Source organism: Heterodontus francisci, chromosome 32 (genome assembly GCF_036365525.1).
Source record: "Heterodontus francisci isolate sHetFra1 chromosome 32, sHetFra1.hap1, whole genome shotgun sequence".
Classification (NCBI taxonomy): Eukaryota; Metazoa; Chordata; class Chondrichthyes; order Heterodontiformes; family Heterodontidae; genus Heterodontus; species Heterodontus francisci.
In genome coordinates, this window is record NC_090402.1 from 54,200,542 (window position 1) to 54,224,003 (window position 23,462).

The window sequence follows — 23,462 nt, forward strand, 5'->3', positions numbered from 1 at the left end:
CCGACAGCCTACTTCAGTGTTTGACTGGCCTCAACCATGGCAAAGTTCACACAATTGGCGGCCTTGGAAAACAAAGATTCGGTGACCTGGGTGGTGCACTTATGGACAGCAGATTGAGAAATCCTGCAGATGTCACCAACAGATCTCTGGAAGGAGCCAGAGATGAAGAAATTCAGGGCTGTGGTAACCTTGAAGGCCACAGTCCTCTTGTTGCAGGAGGTTGCAAATATCTACAATAACCAGCTGCGAAAGCCTAAGCCTTCTGAGACACTATTACTCTGTCATGTTGAGGAAGCTCTTCCTCTGTCTATAGACCCTGTGCTGGGGTATCACCTTCTTCGAGCTGTAGCTCCCTGTCTATCTCCTCTGACACGTGAGGCAGCATGTGGCCGCGGTGAAGTCAGCTGCTGTTGGTGATGTTGCTAGCCTTGGTGCTGTAGGTATTTCTGTTATTCCTAGTGTGGCTGCTCCTTATCAGAAGTCCAGGAACATAGGTTGCTGCCATGCTGCAGTGCAAGGAAGTTGAAATGACTGTGAGTAAACTCCAAGGCAGTACTACCAAAAAGTTGAAATTGACCCTCATAGCAGTTACTTCAAGCTTTCAGAACTAATCCTGCAAGCATAAACCTTTTACTGTGCCACAGGCTTTGTCACTCCCTGAAGTTTCCCAGCACATCAATTTCATTAAACAATAACTCACGGCCGTGCACTCACCTCAGTGATGCTGGCGAGATGCAGAGAGCTCGGCGAACCTGCGCGTTGTCTGATAGTGCCAAATTGCAGTGCTAAATTCAAAGTTAAAGACCTGTTTGCAGACTTTAATGACTTTCCCAACAGCTGCATGGGGGTTCTCCACCTGCCTGCAAACCTGCCCAGGTGAAACCCAGAAATGCGCAGAATTATGTCAGGTTCCAGACCTGCTGCCACTATTCCAGGATTTAACTTTGCACTCGCACCAAGCCTCCTCCCCTTGACAGTTAAAATTCTGCCCCTTGTTTCTGACCCTGCCCTCAGTTGCCTGTTTAAATATGCAGAGCTATGCAGAAGCTTCAGGGAGGACAGGTCAAGTTGGTGCAGAAAAATACCTGGATGAGATGTAGACACTTGGTGCAGGAGCCGCAAGTAAAACCTACTGCTACTTGTTTCGACCAAGGTGGGAGTAATGCACTGCTAACGCAGTCCCACTACTCCACAGGTCACAGCATATGAGTAAAGTTTCCCACCTACCGGAAAAATCCAAATTATTCACTTTATTTATCCCCAGAATAAAGCACGCCAAACTTGGTTTCTTTAAACAACAACAAAATTAACTATTTATTAATAAATCAAATTTTAAACAGTAATGAGATGGATCTATATGTATGAAAAGGCTTTATAACTCCTAATCTTCCTAGCCCTCATGCACACACATACATTAAATTACCAACGGTTAACTGGGAAAAAATGACTTTACAAGAGTATTTTTAGGAATAAATAAATAACAAGGTTGTAACGTTTGGTTGTATTTTCCTGAGAGGTGTCCCAAAGTCGAATAGTCAGATGCCACTCGATGGCTCTCCGGGTGAAATTAATGAACAGTCTATGGTGGGTAAGTGATCAAGGTAGTTCGTCTGCAGCAGACACCACACAGATCTTTTAGCAACAGTTTTCAGCGACAGGGCTATTTAAATTTTAAAGTAGCAGTCTCATCGTAAGGATTAGATACAGAGTAAACCTCCCTCTACACGAGGACTTACTCTTAGCAAAAGAGCCTTCTCCACAGAGCACAACAATTACAGAACTCACTCTTCAGGCAGGAATCCTTGAAGCGAGGCATCAGCAACTTGCCACACCCCCGAAACAGAGGCTTCTTTTCTCCGAAAGTCTTTCTCCACAGAGGGTAACAATTCCCCTTTTCTCTGGGTCTCTTCGTCTCTTTTCAGGCAGGTCAAAACCTCAGCTTAAATGTAGCACTTTTTCCCTTCAAATACAGAGCTTATTTTCAGAGAGAATAAGCCTTTTCCTCTGGTCGATCAACAACTCTCAGTTCCAGCCACTGCTCACAGCTCTCTGTGTACTGTTTCACTGCAGAACTGCAACTAACAGTTTTTCACAGGAGTCATAAGATCGTTGTAAAAGTTTCTGGTTGCTTGGATACAAATTTACAGCCTGTACTCTGCAAACACCAAATGCCAACACTCAATGCACAGGAAGTCCTTTTTTTCTCCTCAGTCTTAAAGGCACACAGACCTTTTAGTTTTTTGGAAAAAAAACTCTAATAACATACTTCACAGGAAAACAGTCAGATTGAACAAACAAGCAGCAAACTTAAAGGAGCCAGACTTACAATATGCCACAGGAGGGATGGTCAGTTTGGTTCAAGGCCAGAGGCCCTGAATGAATGTTGGAAACACTTTGTGGAGTGAGAAGGCCAGAGGCTCTGAATGAATATTGGAAACACTTTGTGGAGTGAGGGGACTCTGGCAGTGATTGCCAACACCTTGTAATGCATTACAGTGCGGGAAGGAGATTAACAACCTGACCAGAGCAGTCAAGGTACATTTCTAACTCCAGCTGACCTTTGCAGTCCAGGTTTGCTATGTATATGTGACACATAGGAGTGGATTTATCTGCCTGTACCAGGCACAGGATTATTTACCTGAAGCTTTGAGCAGGTCATTAGTTCCTTTAGTTTGTTGATTTCACTGACAACCGTATTTTCAGGCCCAGAATGTGCCCGGGATATATAATCTGTGCAATGTAGAAACAAACCAATGATAACAGTGACAGTAGGATACATGGCCAGGTGAAACTGAAGAAATAAGTTACTTTATGCTGGAAATGATTACACGGAGGAAGGATCTATTTTCAGTGCTGACCCTGTCTATGGATTCTTCCCACACATCCATTTTATGCTATTCTTACTGAAGTGGACAGATGGTGTCTGTTCTGAAATGACCTGGGGACTAAAATTCTGATGTCCTACAGGAAGAGCTGGTGTATTTAGCTCAGTGCACTTTATAACTCCCCCACATTTCCTGCTGTCTGTCCACAAAGCTGCTGATTGGTGTCACATGTTGAGATGACCTGGTCATTACCACTTTGCAGTTTGTGGGAGTTTGCTGTGCACATACTAACGGCTGCATTTCCTACACGACAAGTGACTACGCTTCAAAATTATTTCATTAGTAGGAAAGCGCTCTGGGATGTCCTGAAATCATGAAATGTGCTATATAAATGAAGTTATGGTTTGGCCCATTAACCATCTCACTACTGCACTGATACTGCACCAATGTATCCATGCCTGCAGCCAAGGAGCTGACAGTACAAGGGAACACAGAGTCTGGAACTATTAATACGCACTGGAAAACCTGACCCTTGACATCATGAGCGTGCAACTCATGGTCCCACTGGTAGTGGTGACCCTCAATCCACATGCTCATCAATTCAGCCATCTTTCCAATATCTCAAGGGAGGGCAGGAACATTTCTGGCAGGGTGGCCTGACTCCTTGCAAATGGTGAATCATGCTGAAGGAGACGTAGCAGCAAGGGCAGGAGAGGGAGAGGGAAGTGTCCCTCATGGTGACTGAAGGAAATATATTATTTCACACATAATACCTTAGTTAAGTTAATCATTATTTAATCTAATTACAAACCCCAAACGCCCAGCATTCAGTCATCTTCAAACCCCTATTATCCAGTCTTTAATACAATTCCAAATCTCCATTACCCAGTTTTTAATACAATTCCAAACCCCTATTACCCAGTTTTTAATACAATTCCAAATCCCTATTACCCAGTTTTTAATACAATTCCAAATCCCTATTACCCAGTTTTTAATACAATTCCAAATCCCTATTACCCAGTTTTTAATACAATTCCAAACCCTATTACCCAGTTTTTAATACAATTCCAAACCCCTATTACCCAGTTTTTAATACAATTCCAAATCCCTATTACCCAGTTTTTAATACAATTCCAAATCCCTATTACCCAGTTTTTAATACAATTCCAAATCCCTATTACCCAGTTTTTAATACAATTCCAAACCCTATTACCCAGTTTTTAATACAATTCCAAACCCCTATTACCCAGTTTTTAATACAATTCCAAACCCCTATTACCCAGTTTTTAATACAATTCCAAATCCCTATTACCCAGTTTTTAATACAATTCCAAATCCCTATTACCCAGTTTTTAATACAATTCCAAACCCCTATTACCCAGTTTTTAATACAATTCCAAACCCTATTACCCAGTTTTTAATACAATTCCAAACCCCTATTACCCAGTTTTTAATACAATTCCAAACCCTATTACCCAGTTTTTAATACAATTCCAAACCCCTATTACCCAGTTTTTAATACAATTCCAAACCCCTATTACCCAGTTTTTAATACAATTCCAAATCCCTATTACCCAGTTTTTAATACAATTCCAAATCCCTATTACCCAGTTTTTAATACAATTCCAAACCCCTATTACCCAGTTTTTAATACAATTCCAAATCCCTATTACCCAGTTTTTAATACAATTCCAAATCCCTATTACCAGTTTTTAATACAATTCCAAACCCCTATTACCCAGTTTTTAATCCAATTCCAAACCCCTATTACCCAGTTTTTAATCCAATTCCAAACCCCTATTACCCAGTTTTTAATACAATTCCAAATCCCTATTACCCAGTTTTTAATACAATTCCAAATCCCTATTACCCAGTTTTTAATACAATTCCAAATCCCTATTACCCAGTTTTTAATACAATTCCAAATCCCTATTACCCAGTTTTTAATACAATTCCAAACCCCTATTACCCAGTTTTTAATACAATTCCAAATCCCTATTACCCAGTTTTTAATATAATTCCAAATCCCTATTACCCAGTTTTTAATACAATTCCAAACCCCTATTACCCAGTTTTTAATACAATTCCAAACCCCTATTACCCAGTTTTTAATACAATTCCAAATCCCTATTACCCAGTTTTTAATATAATTCCAAATCCCTATTACCCAGTTTTTAATACAATTCCAAACCCCTATTACCCAGTTTTTAATACAATTCCAAACCCCTATTACCCAGTTTTTAATCCAATTCCAAACCCCTATTACCCAGTTTTTAATACAATTCCAAATCCCTATTACCCAGTTTTTAATCCAATTCCAAACCCCTATTACCCAGTTTTTAATACAATTCCAAATCCCTATTACCCAGTTTTTAATACAATTCCAAATCCCTATTACCCAGTTTTTAATACAATTCCAAATCCCTATTACCCAGTTTTTAATACAATTCCAAACCCCTATTACCCAGTTTTTAATACAATTCCAAATCCCTATTACCCAGTTTTTAATACAATTCCAAACCCCTATTATCCAGTCTTCAGTACAATTCCAAATCCCTATTACCCAGTTTTTAATACAATTCCAAATCCCTATTACCCAGTTTTTAATACAATTCCAAACCCCTATTACCCAGTTTTTAATACAATTCCAAACCCCTATTACCCAGTTTTTAATACAATTCCAAATCCCTATTACCCAGTTTTTAATACAATTCCAAATCCCTATTACCCAGTTTTTAATACAATTCCAAACCCCTATTACCCAGTTTTTAATACAATTCCAAACCCCTATTATCCAGTCTTCAGTACAATTCCAAATCCCTATTACCCAGTTTTTAATACAATTCCAAACCCCTATTACCCAGTTTTTAATACAATTCCAAATCCCTATTACCCAGTTTTTAATACAATTCCAAATCCCTATTACCCAGTTTTTAATACAATTCCAAACCCCTATTACCCAGTTTTTAATACAATTCCAAATCCCTATTACCCAGTTTTTAATACAATTCCAAATCCCTATTACCCAGTTTTTAATACAATTCCAAACCCCTATTACCCAGTTTTTAATACAATTCCAAACCCCTATTACCCAGTTTTTAATACAATTCCAAACCCCTATTACCCAGTTTTTAATACAATTCCAAATCCCTATTACCCAGTTTTTAATACAATTCCAAATCCCTATTACCCAGTTTTTAATACAATTCCAAACCCCTATTACCCAGTTTTTAATACAATTCCAAACCCCTATTATCCAGTCTTCAGTACAATTCCAAATCCCTATTACCCAGTTTTTAATACAATTCCAAACCCCTATTACCCAGTTTTTAATACAATTCCAAATCCCTATTACCCAGTTTTTAATACAATTCAAATCCCTATTACCCAGTTTTTAATACAATTCCAAACCCCTATTACCCAGTTTTTAATACAATTCCAAATCCCTATTACCAGTTTTTAATACAATTCCAAACCCCTATTACCCAGTTTTTAATACAATTCCAAATCCCTATTACCCAGTTTTTAATACAATTCCAAATCCCTATTACCCAGTTTTTAATACAATTCCAAACCCCTATTACCCAGTTTTTAATACAATTCCAAACCCCTATTATCCAGTCTTCAGTACAATTCCAAATCCCTATTACCCAGTTTTTAATACAATTCCAAATCCCTATTACCCAGTTTTTAATACAATTCCAAACCCCTATTACCCAGTTTTTAATACAATTCCAAATCCCTATTACCCAGTTTTTAATACAATTCCAAACCCCTATTATCCAGTCTTCAGTACAATTCCAAATCCCTATTACCAGTTTTTAATACAATTCCAAACCCCGATTACCCAGTTTTTAATGCAATTCCAAACCCCTATTACCCAGTTTTTAATACAATTCCAAACCCCTATTACCCAGTTTTTAATACAATTCCAAACCCCTATTACCCAGTTTTTAATACAATTCCAAATCCCTATTACCCAGTTTTTAATACAATTCCAAACCCCTATTACCCAGTTTTTAATACAATTCCAAACCCCTATTATCCAGTCTTCAGTACAATTCCAAATCCCTATTACCCAGTTTTTAATACAATTCCAAACCCCTATTACCCAGTTTTTAATACAATTCCAAACCCCTATTACCCAGTTTTTAATGCAATTCCAAACCCCTATTACCCAGTTTTTAATACAATTCCAAACCCCTATTACCCAGTTTTTAATACAATTCCAAACCCCTATTACCCAGTTTTTAATACAATTCCAAACCCCTATTATCCAGTCTTCAGTACAATTCCAAATCCCTATTACCCAGTTTTTAATACAATTCCAAACCCCTATTACCCAGTTTTTAATGCAATTCCAAACCCCTATTACCCAGTTTTTAATACAATTCCATACCCCTATTACCCAGTTTTTAATGCAATTCCAAACCCCTATTACCCAGTTTTTAATACAATTCCATACCCCTATTACCCAGTTTTTAATACAATTCCAAATCCCTATTACCCAGTTTTTAATGCAATTCCAAACCCCTATTACCCAGTTTTTAATACAATTCCAAATCCCTATTACCCAGTTTTTAATGCAATTCCAAACCCCTATTACCCAGTTTTTAATACAATTCCAAACCCCTATTACCCAGTTTTTAATACAATTCCAAACCCCTATTATCCAGTCTTCAGTACAATTCCAAATCCCTATTACCCAGTTTTTAATACAATTCCAAACCCCTATTACCCAGTTTTTAATACAATTCCAAACCCCTATTACCCAGTTTTTAATACAATTCCAAACCCCTATTACCCAGTTTTTAATACAATTCCAAACCCCTATTACCCAGTTTTTAATACAATTCCAAACCCCTATTATCCAGTCTTCAGTACAATTCCAAACCCCTATTACCCAGTTTTTAATACAATTCCAAACCCCTATTACCCAGTTTTTAATACAATTCCAAACCCCTATTACCCAGTTTTTAATACAATTCCAAACCCCTATTATCCAGTCTTCAGTACAATTCCAAACCCCTATTACCCAGTTTTTAATGCAATTCCAAACCCCTATTACCCAGTTTTTAATACAATTCCAAACCCCTATTATCCAGTCTTCAGTACAATTCCAAATCCCTATTACCCAGTTTTTAATACAATTCCAAACCCCTATTACCCAGTTTTTAATACAATTCCAAACCCCTATTATCCAGTCTTCAGTACAATTCCAAATCCCTATTACCCAGTTTTTAATACAATTCCAAACCCCTATTACCCAGTTTTTAATACAATTCCAAATCCCTATTACCCAGTTTTTAATACAATTCCAAACCCCTATTATCCAGTCTTCAGTACAATTCCAAATCCCTATTACCCAGTTTTTAATACAATTCCAAACCCCTATTACCCAGTTTTTAATACAATTCCAAACCCCTATTACCCAGTTTTTAATACAATTCCAAACCCCTATTACCCAGTTTTTAATACAATTCCAAACCCCTATTACCCAGTTTTTAATACAATTCCAAACCCCTATTACCCAGTTTTTAATACAATTCCAAACCCCTATTATCCAGTTTTTAATACAATTCCAAACCCCTATTACCCAGTTTTTAATGCAATTCCAAACCCCTATTACCCAGTTTTTAATACAATTCCAAACCCCTATTACCCAGTTTTTAATACAATTCCAAACCCCTATTATCCAGTTTTTAATACAATTCCAAACCCCTATTACCCAGTTTTTAATACAATTCCAAACCCCTATTACCCAGTTTTTAATACAATTCCAAACCCCTATTATCCAGTCTTCAGTACAATTCCAAATCCCTATTACCCAGTTTTTAATACAATTCCAAACCCCTATTACCCAGTTTTTAATACAATTCCAAACCCCTATTACCCAGTTTTTAATACAATTCCAAACCCCTATTACCCAGTTTTTAATGCAATTCCAAACCCCTATTACCCAGTTTTTAATGCAATTCCAAACCCCTATTACCCAGTTTTTAATACAATTCCAAACCCCTATTACCCAGTTTTTAATACAATTCCAAACCCCTATTATCCAGTTTTTAATACAATTCCAAACCCCTATTACCCAGTTTTTAATACAATTCCAAACCCCTATTACCCAGTTTTTAATACAATTCCAAACCCCTATTACCCAGTTTTTAATACAATTCCAAACCCCTATTACCCAGTTTTTAATACAATTCCAAACCCCTATTACCCAGTTTTTAATACAATTCCAAACCCCTATTACCCAGTTTTTAATACAATTCCAAATCCCTATTACCCAGTTTTTAATACAATTCCAAATCCCTATTACCCAGTTTTTAATACAATTCCAAATCCCTATTACCCAGTTTTTAATACAATTCCAAATCCCTATTACCCAGTTTTTAATGCAATTCCAAACCCCTATTACCCAGTTTTTAATGCAATTCCAAACCCCTATTACCCAGTTTTTAATACAATTCCAAACCCCTATTACCCAGTTTTTAATACAATTCCAAACCCCTATTACCCAGTTTTTAATACAATTCCAAACCCCTATTACCCAGTTTTTAATACAATTCCAAACCCCTATTACCCAGTTTTTAATACAATTCCAAACCCCTATTGCCCAGTTTTTAATACAATTCCAAACCCCTATTACCCAGTTTTTAATACAATTCCAAACCCCTATTACCCAGTTTTTAATACAATTCCAAACCCCTATTACCCAGTTTTTAATACAATTCCAAACCCCTATTACCCAGTTTTTAATACAATTCCAAACCCCTATTACCCAGTTTTTAATACAATTCCAAACCCCTATTACCCAGTTTTTAATACAATTCCAAACCCCTATTACCCAGTTTTTAATACAATTCCAAACCCCTATTGCCCAGTTTTTAATACAATTCCAAATCCCTATTACCCAGTTTTTAATACAATTCCAAATCCCTATTACCCAGTTTTTAATACAATTCCAAATCCCTATTACCCAGTTTTTAATGCAATTCCAAACCCCTATTACCCAGTTTTTAATGCAATTCCAAACCCCTATTACCCAGTTTTTAATACAATTCCAAACCCCTATTACCCAGTTTTTAATACAATTCCAAACCCCTATTACCCAGTTTTTAATACAATTCCAAACCCCTATTACCAGTTTTTAATACAATTCCAAACCCTATTACCCAGTTTTTTAATACAATTCCAAATCCCTATTACCCAGTTTTTAATACAATTCCAAACCCCTATTACCCAGTTTTTAATACAATTCCAAACCCCTATTACCCAGTTTTTAATACAATTCCAAACCCCTATTACCCAGTTTTTAATACAATTCCAAATCCCTATTACCCAGTTTTTAATATAATTCCAAACCCCTATTACCCAGTTTTTAATATAATTCCAAACCCCTATTACCCAGTTTTTAATACAATTCCAAATCCCTATTACCCAGTTTTTAATATAATTCCAAACCCCTATTACCCAGTTTTTAATATAATTCCAAACCCCTATTACCCAGTTTTTAATACAATTCCAAATCCCTATTACCCAGTTTTTAATATAATTCCAAACCCCTATTACCCAGTTTTTAATATAATTCCAAACCCCTATTACCCAGTTTTTAATACAATTCCAAATCCCTATTACCCAGTTTTTAATACAATTCCAAACCCCTATTATCCAGTCTTTAATACAATTCCAAATCCCTATTACCCAGTTTTTAATACAATTCCAAACCCCTATTACCCAGTTTTTAATACAATTCCAAACCCCTATTACCCAGTTTTTAATACAATTCCAAACCCCTATTACCCAGTTTTTAATACAATTCCAAACCCCTATTACCCAGTTTTTAATACAATTCCAAATCCCTATTACCCAGTTTTTAATATAATTCCAAACCCCTATTACCCAGTTTTTAATACAATTCCAAACCCCTATTACCCAGTTTTTAATACAATTCCAAACCCCTATTACCCAGTTTTTAATACAATTCCAAATCCCTATTACCCAGTTTTTAATACAATTCCAAACCCCTATTACCCAGTTTTTAATATAATTCCAAACCCCTATTACCCAGTTTTTAATACAATTCCAAATCCCTATTACCCAGTTTTTAATACAATTCCAAACCCCTATTACCCAGTTTTTAATATAATTCCAAACCCCTATTACCCAGTTTTTAATATAATTCCAAACCCCTATTACCCAGTTTTTAATACAATTCCAAATCCCTATTTCCCAGTTTTTAATACAATTCCAAACCCCTATTATCCAGTTTTTAATACAATTCCAAACCCCTATTACCCAGTTTTTAATACAATTCCAAACCCCTATTACCCAGTTTTTAATATAATTCCAAACCCCTATTACCCAGTTTTTAATATAATTCCAAATCCCTATTACCCAGTTTTTAATACAATTCCAAACCCCTATTACCCAGTTTTTAATATAATTCCAAACCCCTATTACCCAGTTTTTAATATAATTCCAAACCCCTATTACCCAGTTTTTAATATAATTCCAAACCCCTATTACCCAGTTTTTAATATAATTCCAAACCCCTATTACCCAGTTTTTAATATAATTCCAAACCCCTATTACCCAGTTTTTAATACAATTCCAAACCCCTATTATCCAGTTTTTAATACAATTCCAAATCCCTATTACCCAGTTTTTAATACAATTCCAAATCCCTATTACCCAGTTTTTAATATAATTCCAAACCCCTATTACCCAGTTTTTAATACAATTCCAAACCCCTATACCCAGTTTTTAATACAATTCCAAACCCTATTACCCAGTTTTTAATACAATTCCAAATCCTATTACCCAGTTTTTAATACAATTCCAAATCCCTATTACCCAGTTTTTAATACAATTCCAAACCCCTATTACCCAGTTTTTAATACAATTCCAAACCCCTATTACCCAGTTTTTAATACAATTCCAAACCCCTATTACCCAGTTTTTAATACAATTCCAAACCCCTATTACCCAGTTTTTAATACAATTCCAAACCCCTATTACCCAGTTTTTAATACAATTCCAAATCCCTATTACCCAGTTTTTAATACAATTCCAATCCTATTACCCAGTTTTTAATACAATTCCAAATCCCTATTACCCAGTTTTTAATACAATTCCAAACCCCTATTACCCAGTTTTTAATACAATTCCAAACCCCTATTACCCAGTTTTTAATACAATTCCAAAACCCCTATTACCCAGTTTTTAATACAATTCCAAATCCCTATTACCCAGTTTTTAATACAATTCCAAATCCCTATTACCCAGTTTTTAATACAATTCCAAATCCCTATTACCCAGTTTTAATACAATTCCAAACCCCTATTACCCAGTTTTTAATACAATTCCAAACCCCTATTACCCAGTTTTTTAATACAATTCCAAACCCCTATTACCCAGTTTTTAAATACAATTCCAAACCCCTATTACCCAGTTTTTAATACAATTCCAAACCCCTATTACCCAGTTTTTAATACAATCCAAATCCTATTACCCAGTTTTTAATACAATTCCAAACCCCTATTACCCAGTTTTTAATACAATTCCAAACCCCTATTACCCAGTTTTTAATACAATTCAAACCCCTATTACCCAGTTTTTAATACAATTCCAAACCCCTATTACCCAGTTTTTAATACAATTCCAAATCCCTATTACCCAGTTTTTAATACAATTCCAAACCCCTATTACCCAGTTTTTAATACAATTCCAAACCCCTATTACCCAGTTTTTAATACAATTCCAAATCCCTATTACCCAGTTTTTAATACAATTCCAAATCCCTATTACCCAGTTTTTAATACAATTCCAAACCCCTATTACCCAGTTTTTTAATACAATTCCAAACCCCTATTACCCAGTTTTTAATACAATTCCAAACCCCTATTACCCAGTTTTTAATACAATTCCAAATCCCTATTACCCAGTTTTTAATACAATTCCAAATCCCTATTACCCAGTTTTTAATACAATTCCAAACCCCTATTACCCAGTTTTTTAATATAATTCCAAACCCCTATTACCCAGTTTTTAATACAATTCCAAATCCCTATTACCCAGTTTTAATACAATTCCAAACCCCTATTACCCAGTTTTTAATACAATTCCAAACCCCTATTACCCAGTTTTTAATACAATTCCAAATCCCTATTACCCAGTTTTTAATACAATTCCAAACCCCTATTACCCAGTTTTTAATACAATTCCAAACCCCTATTACCCAGTTTTTAATACAATTCCAAACCCCTATTATCCAGTCTTCAGTACAATTCCAAACCCCTATTACCCAGTTTTTAATACAATTCCAAACCCCTATTACCCAGTTTTTAATACAATTCCAAACCCCTATTACCCAGTTTTTAATACAATTCCAAACCCCTATTATTAGTCTTCAGTACAATTCCAAACCCCTAATTACCCAGTTTTTAATGCAATTCCAAACCCCTATTACCCAGTTTTTAATACAATTCCAAACCCCTATTATCCAGTCTTCAGTACAATTCCAAATCCCTATTACCCAGTTTTTAATACAATTCCAAACCCCTATTACCCAGTTTTTAATACAATTCCAAACCCCTATTATCCAGTCTTCAGTACAATTCCAAATCCCTATTACCCAGTTTTTAATACAATTCCAAACCCCTATTACCCAGTTTTTAATACAATTCCAAATCCCTATTACCCAGTTTTAATACAATTCCAAACCCCTATTACCCAGTTTTAATACAATTCCAAACCCCTATTATCCAGTCTTCAGTACAATTCCAAATCCCTATTACCCAGTTTTTAATACAATTCCAAACCCCTATTACCCAGTTTTTAATACAATTCCAAACCCCTATTACCCAGTTTTTAATACAATTCCAAACCCCTATTACCCAGTTTTTAATACAATTCCAAACCCCTATTACCCAGTTTTTAATACAATTCCAAACCCCTATTATCCAGTTTTTAATACAATTCCAAATCCCTATTATCCAGTTTTTAATACAATTCCAAACCCCTATTACCCAGTTTTTAATACAATTCCAAACCCCTATTATCCAGTTTTTAATACAATTCCAAACCCCTATTATCCAGTTTTTAATACAATTCCAAATCCCTATTATCCAGTTTTTAATACAATTCCAAACCCCTATTACCCAGTTTTTAATACAATTCCAAACCCCTATTACCCAGTTTTTAATACAATTCCAAACCCCTATTATCCAGTCTTCAGTACAATTCCAAATCCCTATTACCCAGTTTTTAATACAATTCCAAACCCCTATTACCCAGTTTTTAATACAATTCCAAACCCCTATTACCCAGTTTTTAATACAATTCCAAACCCCTATTACCCAGTTTTTAATACAATTCCAAACCCCTATTACCCAGTTTTTAATACAATTCCAAACCCCTATTATCCAGTTTTTAATACAATTCCAAATCCCTATTATCCAGTTTTTAATACAATTCCAAACCCCTATTACCCAGTTTTTAATACAATTCCAAACCCCTATTATCCAGTTTTTAATACAATTCCAAACCCCTATTATCCAGTTTTTAATACAATTCCAAATCCCTATTATCCAGTTTTTAATACAATTCCAAACCCCTATTACCCAGTTTTTAATACAATTCCAAACCCCTATTACCCAGTTTTTAATACAATTCCAAACCCCTATTATCCAGTTTTTAATACAATTCCAAATCCCTATTATCCAGTTTTTAATACAATTCCAAACCCCTATTACCCAGTTTTTAATGCAATTCCAAACCCCTATTACCCAGTTTTTAATACAATTCCAAACCCCTATTACCCAGTTTTTAATACAATTCCAAACCCCTATTATCCAGTTTTTAATACAATTCCAAACCCCTATTACCCAGTTTTTAATACAATTCCAAACCCCTATTACCCAGTTTTTAATACAATTCCAAACCCCTATTATCCAGTCTTCAGTACAATTCCAAATCCCTATTACCCAGTTTTTAATACAATTCCAAACCCCTATTACCCAGTTTTTAATACAATTCCAAACCCCTATTACCCAGTTTTTAATACAATTCCAAACCCCTATTACCCAGTTTTTAATGCAATTCCAAACCCCTATTACCCAGTTTTTAATGCAATTCCAAACCCCTATTACCCAGTTTTTAATACAATTCCAAACCCCTATTACCCAGTTTTTAATACAATTCCAAACCCCTATTATCCAGTTTTTAATACAATTCCAAACCCCTATTACCCAGTTTTTAATACAATTCCAAACCCCTATTACCCAGTTTTTAATACAATTCCAAACCCCTATTACCCAGTTTTTAATACAATTCCAAACCCCTATTACCCAGTTTTTAATACAATTCCAAACCCCTATTACCCAGTTTTTAATACAATTCCAAACCCCTATTACCCAGTTTTTAATACAATTCCAAATCCCTATTACCCAGTTTTTAATACAATTCCAAATCCCTATTACCCAGTTTTTAATACAATTCCAAATCCCTATTACCCAGTTTTTAATACAATTCCAAATCCCTATTACCCAGTTTTTAATGCAATTCCAAACCCCTATTACCCAGTTTTTAATGCAATTCCAAACCCCTATTACCCAGTTTTTAATACAATTCCAAACCCCTATTACCCAGTTTTTAATACAATTCCAAACCCCTATTACCCAGTTTTTAATACAATTCCAAACCCCTATTACCCAGTTTTTAATACAATTCCAAACCCCTATTACCCAGTTTTTAATACAATTCCAAACCCCTATTGCCCAGTTTTTAATACAATTCCAAACCCCTATTACCCAGTTTTTAATACAATTCCAAACCCCTATTACCCAGTTTTTAATACAATTCCAAACCCCTATTACCCAGTTTTTAATACAATTCCAAACCCCTATTACCCAGTTTTTAATACAATTCCAAACCCCTATTACCCAGTTTTTAATACAATTCCAAACCCCTATTACCCAGTTTTTAATACAATTCCAAACCCCTATTACCCAGTTTTTAATACAATTCCAAACCCCTATTGCCCAGTTTTTAATACAATTCCAAATCCCTATTACCCAGTTTTTAATACAATTCCAAATCCCTATTACCCAGTTTTTAATACAATTCCAAATCCCTATTACCCAGTTTTTAATGCAATTCCAAACCCCTATTACCCAGTTTTTAATACAATTCCAAACCCCTATTACCCAGTTTTTAATACAATTCCAAACCCCTATTACCCAGTTTTTAATACAATTCCAAACCCCTATTACCAGTTTTTAATACAATTCCAAACCCCTATTACCCAGTTTTTAATACAATTCCAAATCCCTATTACCCAGTTTTTAATACAATTCCAAACCCCTATTACCCAGTTTTTAATACAATTCCAAACCCCTATTACCCAGTTTTTAATACAATTCCAAACCCCTATTACCCAGTTTTTAATACAATTCCAAATCCCTATTACCCAGTTTTTAATATAATTCCAAACCCCTATTACCCAGTTTTTAATATAATTCCAAACCCCTATTACCCAGTTTTTAATACAATTCCAAATCCCTATTACCCAGTTTTTAATATAATTCCAAACCCCTATTACCCAGTTTTTAATATAATTCCAAACCCCTATTACCCAGTTTTTAATACAATTCCAAATCCCTATTACCCAGTTTTTAATATAATTCCAAACCCCTATTACCCAGTTTTTAATATAATTCCAAACCCCTATTACCCAGTTTTTAATACAATTCCAAACCCCTATTACCCAGTTTTTAATACAATTCCAAACCCCTATTACCCAGTTTTTAATACAATTCCAAACCCCTATTACCCAGTTTTTAATACAATTCCAAACCCCTATTACCCAGTTTTTAATACAATTCCAAACCCCTATTACCCAGTTTTTAATACAATTCCAAACCCCTATTACCCAGTTTTTAATACAATTCCAAATCCCTATTACCCAGTTTTTAATATAATTCCAAACCCCTATTACCCAGTTTTTAATACAATTCCAAACCCCTATTACCCAGTTTTTAATACAATTCCAAACCCCTATTACCCAGTTTTTAATACAATTCCAAACCCCTATTACCCAGTTTTTAATACAATTCCAAATCCCTATTACCCAGTTTTTAATACAATTCCAAACCCCTATTACCCAGTTTTTAATATAATTCCAAACCCCTATTACCCAGTTTTTAATACAATTCCAAATCCCTATTACCCAGTTTTTAATACAATTCCAAACCCCTATTACCCAGTTTTTAATATAATTCCAAACCCCTATTACCCAGTTTTTAATATAATTCCAAACCCCTATTACCCAGTTTTTAATACAATTCCAAATCCCTATTTCCCAGTTTTTAATACAATTCCAAACCCCTATTATCCAGTTTTTAATACAATTCCAAACCCCTATTACCCAGTTTTTAATACAATTCCAAACCCCTATTACCCAGTTTTTAATATAATTCCAAACCCCTATTACCCAGTTTTTAATATAATTCCAAATCCCTATTACCCAGTTTTTAATACAATTCCAAACCCCTATTACCCAGTTTTTAATATAATTCCAAACCCCTATTACCCAGTTTTTAATATAATTCCAAACCCCTATTACCCAGTTTTTAATATAATTCCAAACCCCTATTACCCAGTTTTTAATATAATTCCAAACCCCTATTACCCAGTTTTTAATATAATTCCAAACCCCTATTACCCAGTTTTTAATACAATTCCAAACCCCTATTATCCAGTTTTTAATACAATTCCAAATCCCTATTACCCAGTTTTTAATACAATTCCAAATCCCTATTACCCAGTTTTTAATATAATTCCAAACCCCTATTACCCAGTTTTTAATACAATTCCAAACCCCTATTACCCAGTTTTTAATACAATTCCAAACCCCTATTACCCAGTTTTTAATATAATTCCAAACCCCTATTACCCAGTTTTTAATATAATTCCAAACCCCTATTACCCAGTTTTTAATACAATTCCAAATCCCTATTACCCAGTTTTTAATATAATTCCAAACCCCTATTACCCAGTTTTTAATACAATTCCAAACCCCTATTACCCAGTTTTTAATACAATTCCAAACCCCTATTACCCAGTTTTTAATATAATTCCAAACCCCTATTACCCAGTTTTTAATATAATTCCAAACCCCTATTACCCAGTTTTTAATATAATTCCAAACCCCTATTACCCAGTTTTTAATATAATTCCAAACCCCTATTACCCAGTTTTTAATATAATTCCAAACCCCTATTACCCAGTTTTTAATACAATTCCAAATCCCTATTACCCAGTTTTTAATACAATTCCAAACCCCTATTACCCAGTTTTTAATACAATTCCAAACCCCTATTACCCAGTTTTTAATACAATTCCAAACCCCTATTACCCAGTTTTTAATACAATTCCAAACCCCTATTACCCAGTTTTTAATACAATTCCAAATCCCTATTACCCAGTTTTTAATACAATTCCAAATCCCTATTACCCAGTTTTTAATACAATTCCAAACCCCTATTACCCAGTTTTTAATACAATTCCAAACCCCTATTACCCAGTTTTTAATACAATTCCAAACCCCTATTACCCAGTTTTTAATACAATTCCAAACCCCTATTACCCAGTTTTTAATACAATTCCAAACCCCTATTACCCAGTTTTTAATACAATTCCAAATCCCTATTACCCAGTTTTTAATACAATTCCAAACCCCTATTACCCAGTTTTTAATACAATTCCAAACCCCTATTACCCAGTTTTTAATACAATTCCAAACCCCTATTACCCAGTTTTTAATACAATTCCAAACCCCTATTACCCAGTTTTTAATACAATTCCAAACCCCTATTACCCAGTTTTTAATACAATTCCAAATCCCTATTACCCAGTTTTTAATACAATTCCAAACCCCTATTACCCAGTTTTTAATACAATTCCAAACCCCTATTACCCAGTTTTTAATACAATTCCAAATCCCTATTACCCAGTTTTTAATACAATTCCAAACCCCTATTACCCAGTTTTTAATACAATTCCAAACCCCTATTACCCAGTTTTTAATACAATTCCAAACCCCTATTACCCAGTTTTTAATACAATTCCAAATCCCTATTACCCAGTTTTTAATACAATTCCAAACCCCTATTACCCAGTTTTTAATACAATTCCAAACCCCTATTACCCAGTTTTTAATACAATTCCAAATCCCTATTACCCAGTTTTTAATACAATTCCAAACCCCTATTACCCAGTTTTTAATACAATTCCAAACCCCTATTACCCAGTTTTTAATACAATTCCAAACCCCTATTACCCAGTTTTTAATACAATTCCAAATCCCTATTACCCAGTTTTTAATACAATTCCAAATCCCTATTACCCAGTTTTTAATACAATTCCAAATCCCTATTACCCAGTTTTTAATACAATTCCAAATCCCTATTACCCAGTTTTTAATACAATTCCAAACCCCTATTACCCAGTTTTTAATACAATTCCAAACCCCTATTACCCAGTTTTTAATACAATTCCAAACCCCTATTACCCAGTTTTTAAATACAATTCCAAACCCCTATTACCCAGTTTTTAATACAATTCCAAACCCCTATTACCCAGTTTTTAATACAATTCCAAATCCCTATTACCCAGTTTTTAATACAATTCCAAACCCCTATTACCCAGTTTTTAATACAATTCCAAACCCCTATTACCCAGTTTTTAATACAATTCCAAACCCCTATTACCCAGTTTTTAATACAATTCCAAACCCCTATTACCCAGTTTTTAATACAATTCCAAATCCCTATTACCCAGTTTTTAATACAATTCCAAATCCCTATTACCCAGTTTTTAATATAATTCCAAACCCCTATTACCCAGTTTTTAATACAATTCCAAACCCCTATTATCCAGTTTTTAATACAATTCCAAATCCCTATTACCCAGTTTTTAATACAATTCCAAACCCCTATTACCCAGTTTTTAATACAATTCCAAACCCCTATTACCCAGTTTTTAATATAATTCCAAACCCCTATTACCCAGTTTTTAATATAATTCCAAACCCCTATTACCCAGTTTTTAATACAATTCCAAATCCCTATTACCCAGTTTTTAATACAATTCCAAACCCCTATTACCCAGTTTTTAATACAATTCCAAACCCCTATTACCCAGTTTTTAATACAATTCCAAACCCTATTACCCAGTTTTTAATACAATTCCAAATCCCTATTACCCAGTTTTTAATACAATTCCAAACCCCTATTACCCAGTTTTTAATACAATTCCAAACCCCTATTACCCAGTTTTTAATACAATTCCAAATCCCTATTACCCAGTTTTTAATACAATTCCAAATCCCTATTACCCAGTTTTTAATACAATTCCAAACCCCTATTACCCAGTTTTTAATACAATTCCAAACCCCTATTACCCAGTTTTTAATACAATTCCAAACCCCTATTACCCAGTTTTTAATACAATTCCAAATCCCTATTACCCAGTTTTTAATACAATTCCAAATCCCTATTACCCAGTTTTTAATACAATTCCAAACCCCTATTACCCAGTTTTTAATATAATTCCAAACCCCTATTACCCAGTTTTTAATACAATTCCAAATCCCTATTACCCAGTTTTTAATACAATTCCAAACCCCTATTACCCAGTTTTTAATACAATTCCAAACCCCTATTACCCAGTTTTTAATACAATTCCAAATCCCTATTACCCAGTTTTTAATACAATTCCAAATCCCTATTACCCAGTTTTTAATACAATTCCAAACCCCTATTACCCAGTTTTTAATATAATTCCAAACCCCTATTACCCAGTTTTTAATACAATTCCAAATCCCTATTACCCAGTTTTTAATACAATTCCAAACCCCTATTACCCAGTTTTTAATACAATTCCAAACCCCTATTACCCAGTTTTTAATACAATTCCAAACCCCTATTACCCAGTTTTTAATACAATTCCAAACCCCTATTACCCAGTTTTTAATACAATTCCAAATCCCTATTACCCAGTTTTTAATACAATTCCAAATCCCTATTACCCAGTTTTTAATACAATTCCAAACCCCTATTACCCAGTTTTTAATACAATTCCAAACCCCTATTACCCAGTTTTTAATACAATTCCAAACCCCTATTACCCAGTTTTTAATACAATTCCAAACCCCTATTACCCAGTTTTTAATACAATTCCAAACCCCTATTACCCAGTTTTTAATACAATTCCAAACCCCTATTACCCAGTTTTTAATACAATTCCAAACCCCTATTTCCCAGTTTTTAATACAATTCCAAACCCCTATTACCCAGTTTTTAATACAATTCCAAACCCCTATTACCCAGTTTTTAATACAATTCCAAACCCCTATTACCCAGTTTTTAATACAATTCCAAATCCCTATTACCCAGTTTTTAATACAATTCCAAACCCCTATTACCCAGTTTTTAATACAATTCCAAACCCCTATTACCCAGTTTTTAATACAATTCCAAATCCCTATTACCCAGTTTTTAATACAATTCCAAATCCCTATTACCCAGTTTTTAATACAATTCCAAATCCCTATTACCCAGTTTTTAATACAATTCCAAATCCCTATTACCCAGTTTTTAATACAATTCCAAATCCTTATTACCCAGTTTTTAATACAATTCCAAATCCCTATTACCAAGTTTTTAATATAATTCCAAACCCCTATTACCCAGTTTTTAATACAATTCCAAATCCCTATTACCCAGTTTTTAATACAATTCCAAATCCCTATTAACCAGTTTTTAATACAATTCCAAATCCCTATTAACCAGTTTTTAATACAATTCCAAATCCCTATTACCCAGTTTTTAATACAATTCCAAATCCCTATTACCCAGTTTTTAATACAATTCCAAACCCCTATTACCCAGTCTTCAACACAATTCAGAACCCAGATTCCCAGTATTTCATTAAATTCAACACCCGAATTACCCAGTATTACAATTCCAAACCCCTATTACCCATTACTTAATATAATTCCACAACCCATATGAAATATAATTCCACACTCGTATCACCCAGTGGTTAAATATAATCCAAGATCTATAGTTACCTGAAAGACGACTTCTTGCTTTAAATCCACTAGCTGATGACCGACCACTGCCAGATCTCAGAGAGGAAGCATCGATCTAAAAGGGATAGGCATAATAATGAGAAATTTTTTAGAATAACTTCTCTCGTATTTGGTGTTATTTCAGAGGCCAGCAGGACGGGTCATGGCTCGGGGGCAGGCTCCGGGAGGGATGCTGCTCAGGAGCCCAGGGTTGGGGTCTGGGAGGAACGCTGCTCAGAGGTCTCAGAGTGCCGCTTGAGGGCAGAAGAACACTGCTCGGGGGCAAACGGACACTGCTCGGGGGGCAGAAGGACACTGCTCGGGGGCAGAAGGACACTGCTCGGGGGGCAGAGAGAGACACCACTTAGGGGTTCGGGGGGAAAAAGACACTGCTTGGGGGCAAAGAGACACCTGCCCTCAAGCCTGTTCTGCCAGTCACTGAGACCACAGCTGATCTGTATCTCAACAGCCCTTGATACCCTTACCCAATAAAAATCTATTTCTCTCAGTCTTCAAATTTCAGTTGATCACAGCATCCACAGCCTTTGGGGGTGTTAGAACAGGAGGCCATTCAGCCCCTCAAGCCTGTTCTGCCATTTAACTGGATCATGGTTAATCTGTATCTTAGCTCCATCACTCCCCTTGGTTTCACAATCATTCATACATCTGACAAAAAATGATCACTCAATTGATCCCCAGCCTCAACAGCCTTTTGGGAGGGGGAAGAGTTCCAGATTTCCATTAGCCTTCTGTGAAGAAGTGCTTCCTGATTTCACCCCAGATTATGCCTCATTGTTCTGGACTCCCCCACCAGAGGCAATAGTTTCTCTCTCGCTACCCTATCAAATCTCTACCATTTTAAGCAACTTGATTAATTTACCCCTCAACCATCTGAACTCAAGTGACGGAAAATAGCTGAAGTTGACCTTTAAAAAAGGTTAGTGTTGACTGCCAGACTAGCTTGCATCTAATGGAGTTTTTCTGTTCCCATAGATGCCTTTCTTCTGGATTAACAAGTTGTGATGACTATCCCTCTAAATTCAGACAGTGACCTAGACACAGAAACAGAAGCAAACTGGCTCCATCCTTACACGTTTCAGTGCATATTTTTCCAAGTTCAGCAGCTTTCTCCGGTTGGAAAGTATGGTTTCTCGCTCTTTCTTCTCCATGCTGTATGACTTCTCCAGGGCATCTAACTCGATCTTTATACAGGGAAAAATAAATATCAACCAACAGCAGCTTAACATCGCTGAAGGCACCATTTCAAATATTTAGCATATATATGTTGCTGGAAGACACTAGTCAGAAAAATTGAGGCACGTGTTATTACAGGGTATGTGTCGATGCTGATAGAGAGATGGTGAGGGAGCAGAAAGCAAACAGTAAAGACAAATAGATGTATTTCAGGCATGTAGCCTAGTGATCGTGCTGGAACCCATTTCATTTTCCATTTATGTACATGTTTTGAACAGAACCACAAGAGATACACATCAAATCTG

General features: G+C 35.1%; 1 protein-coding gene across 1 annotated transcript in view; it reads right to left on the bottom strand.

Moving 5' to 3' along the window:
- Positions 1-400: 400 nt before the first annotated feature.
- Positions 401-23,462, bottom strand: part of LOC137347483 (coiled-coil domain-containing protein 183-like) — a 44,685-nt gene continuing 21,623 nt past the window's right edge. The window contains exons 6-10 of the mRNA XM_068011928.1: positions 23,055-23,165; positions 21,964-22,039; positions 2,639-2,730; positions 715-785; positions 401-506 (exon numbers count right to left, since the gene is read on the bottom strand). Coding sequence (XP_067868029.1) covers positions 401-506; positions 715-785; positions 2,639-2,730; positions 21,964-22,039; positions 23,055-23,165 — 456 coding nt within the window. The remainder of the gene's footprint in view (positions 507-714; positions 786-2,638; positions 2,731-21,963; positions 22,040-23,054; positions 23,166-23,462) is intronic.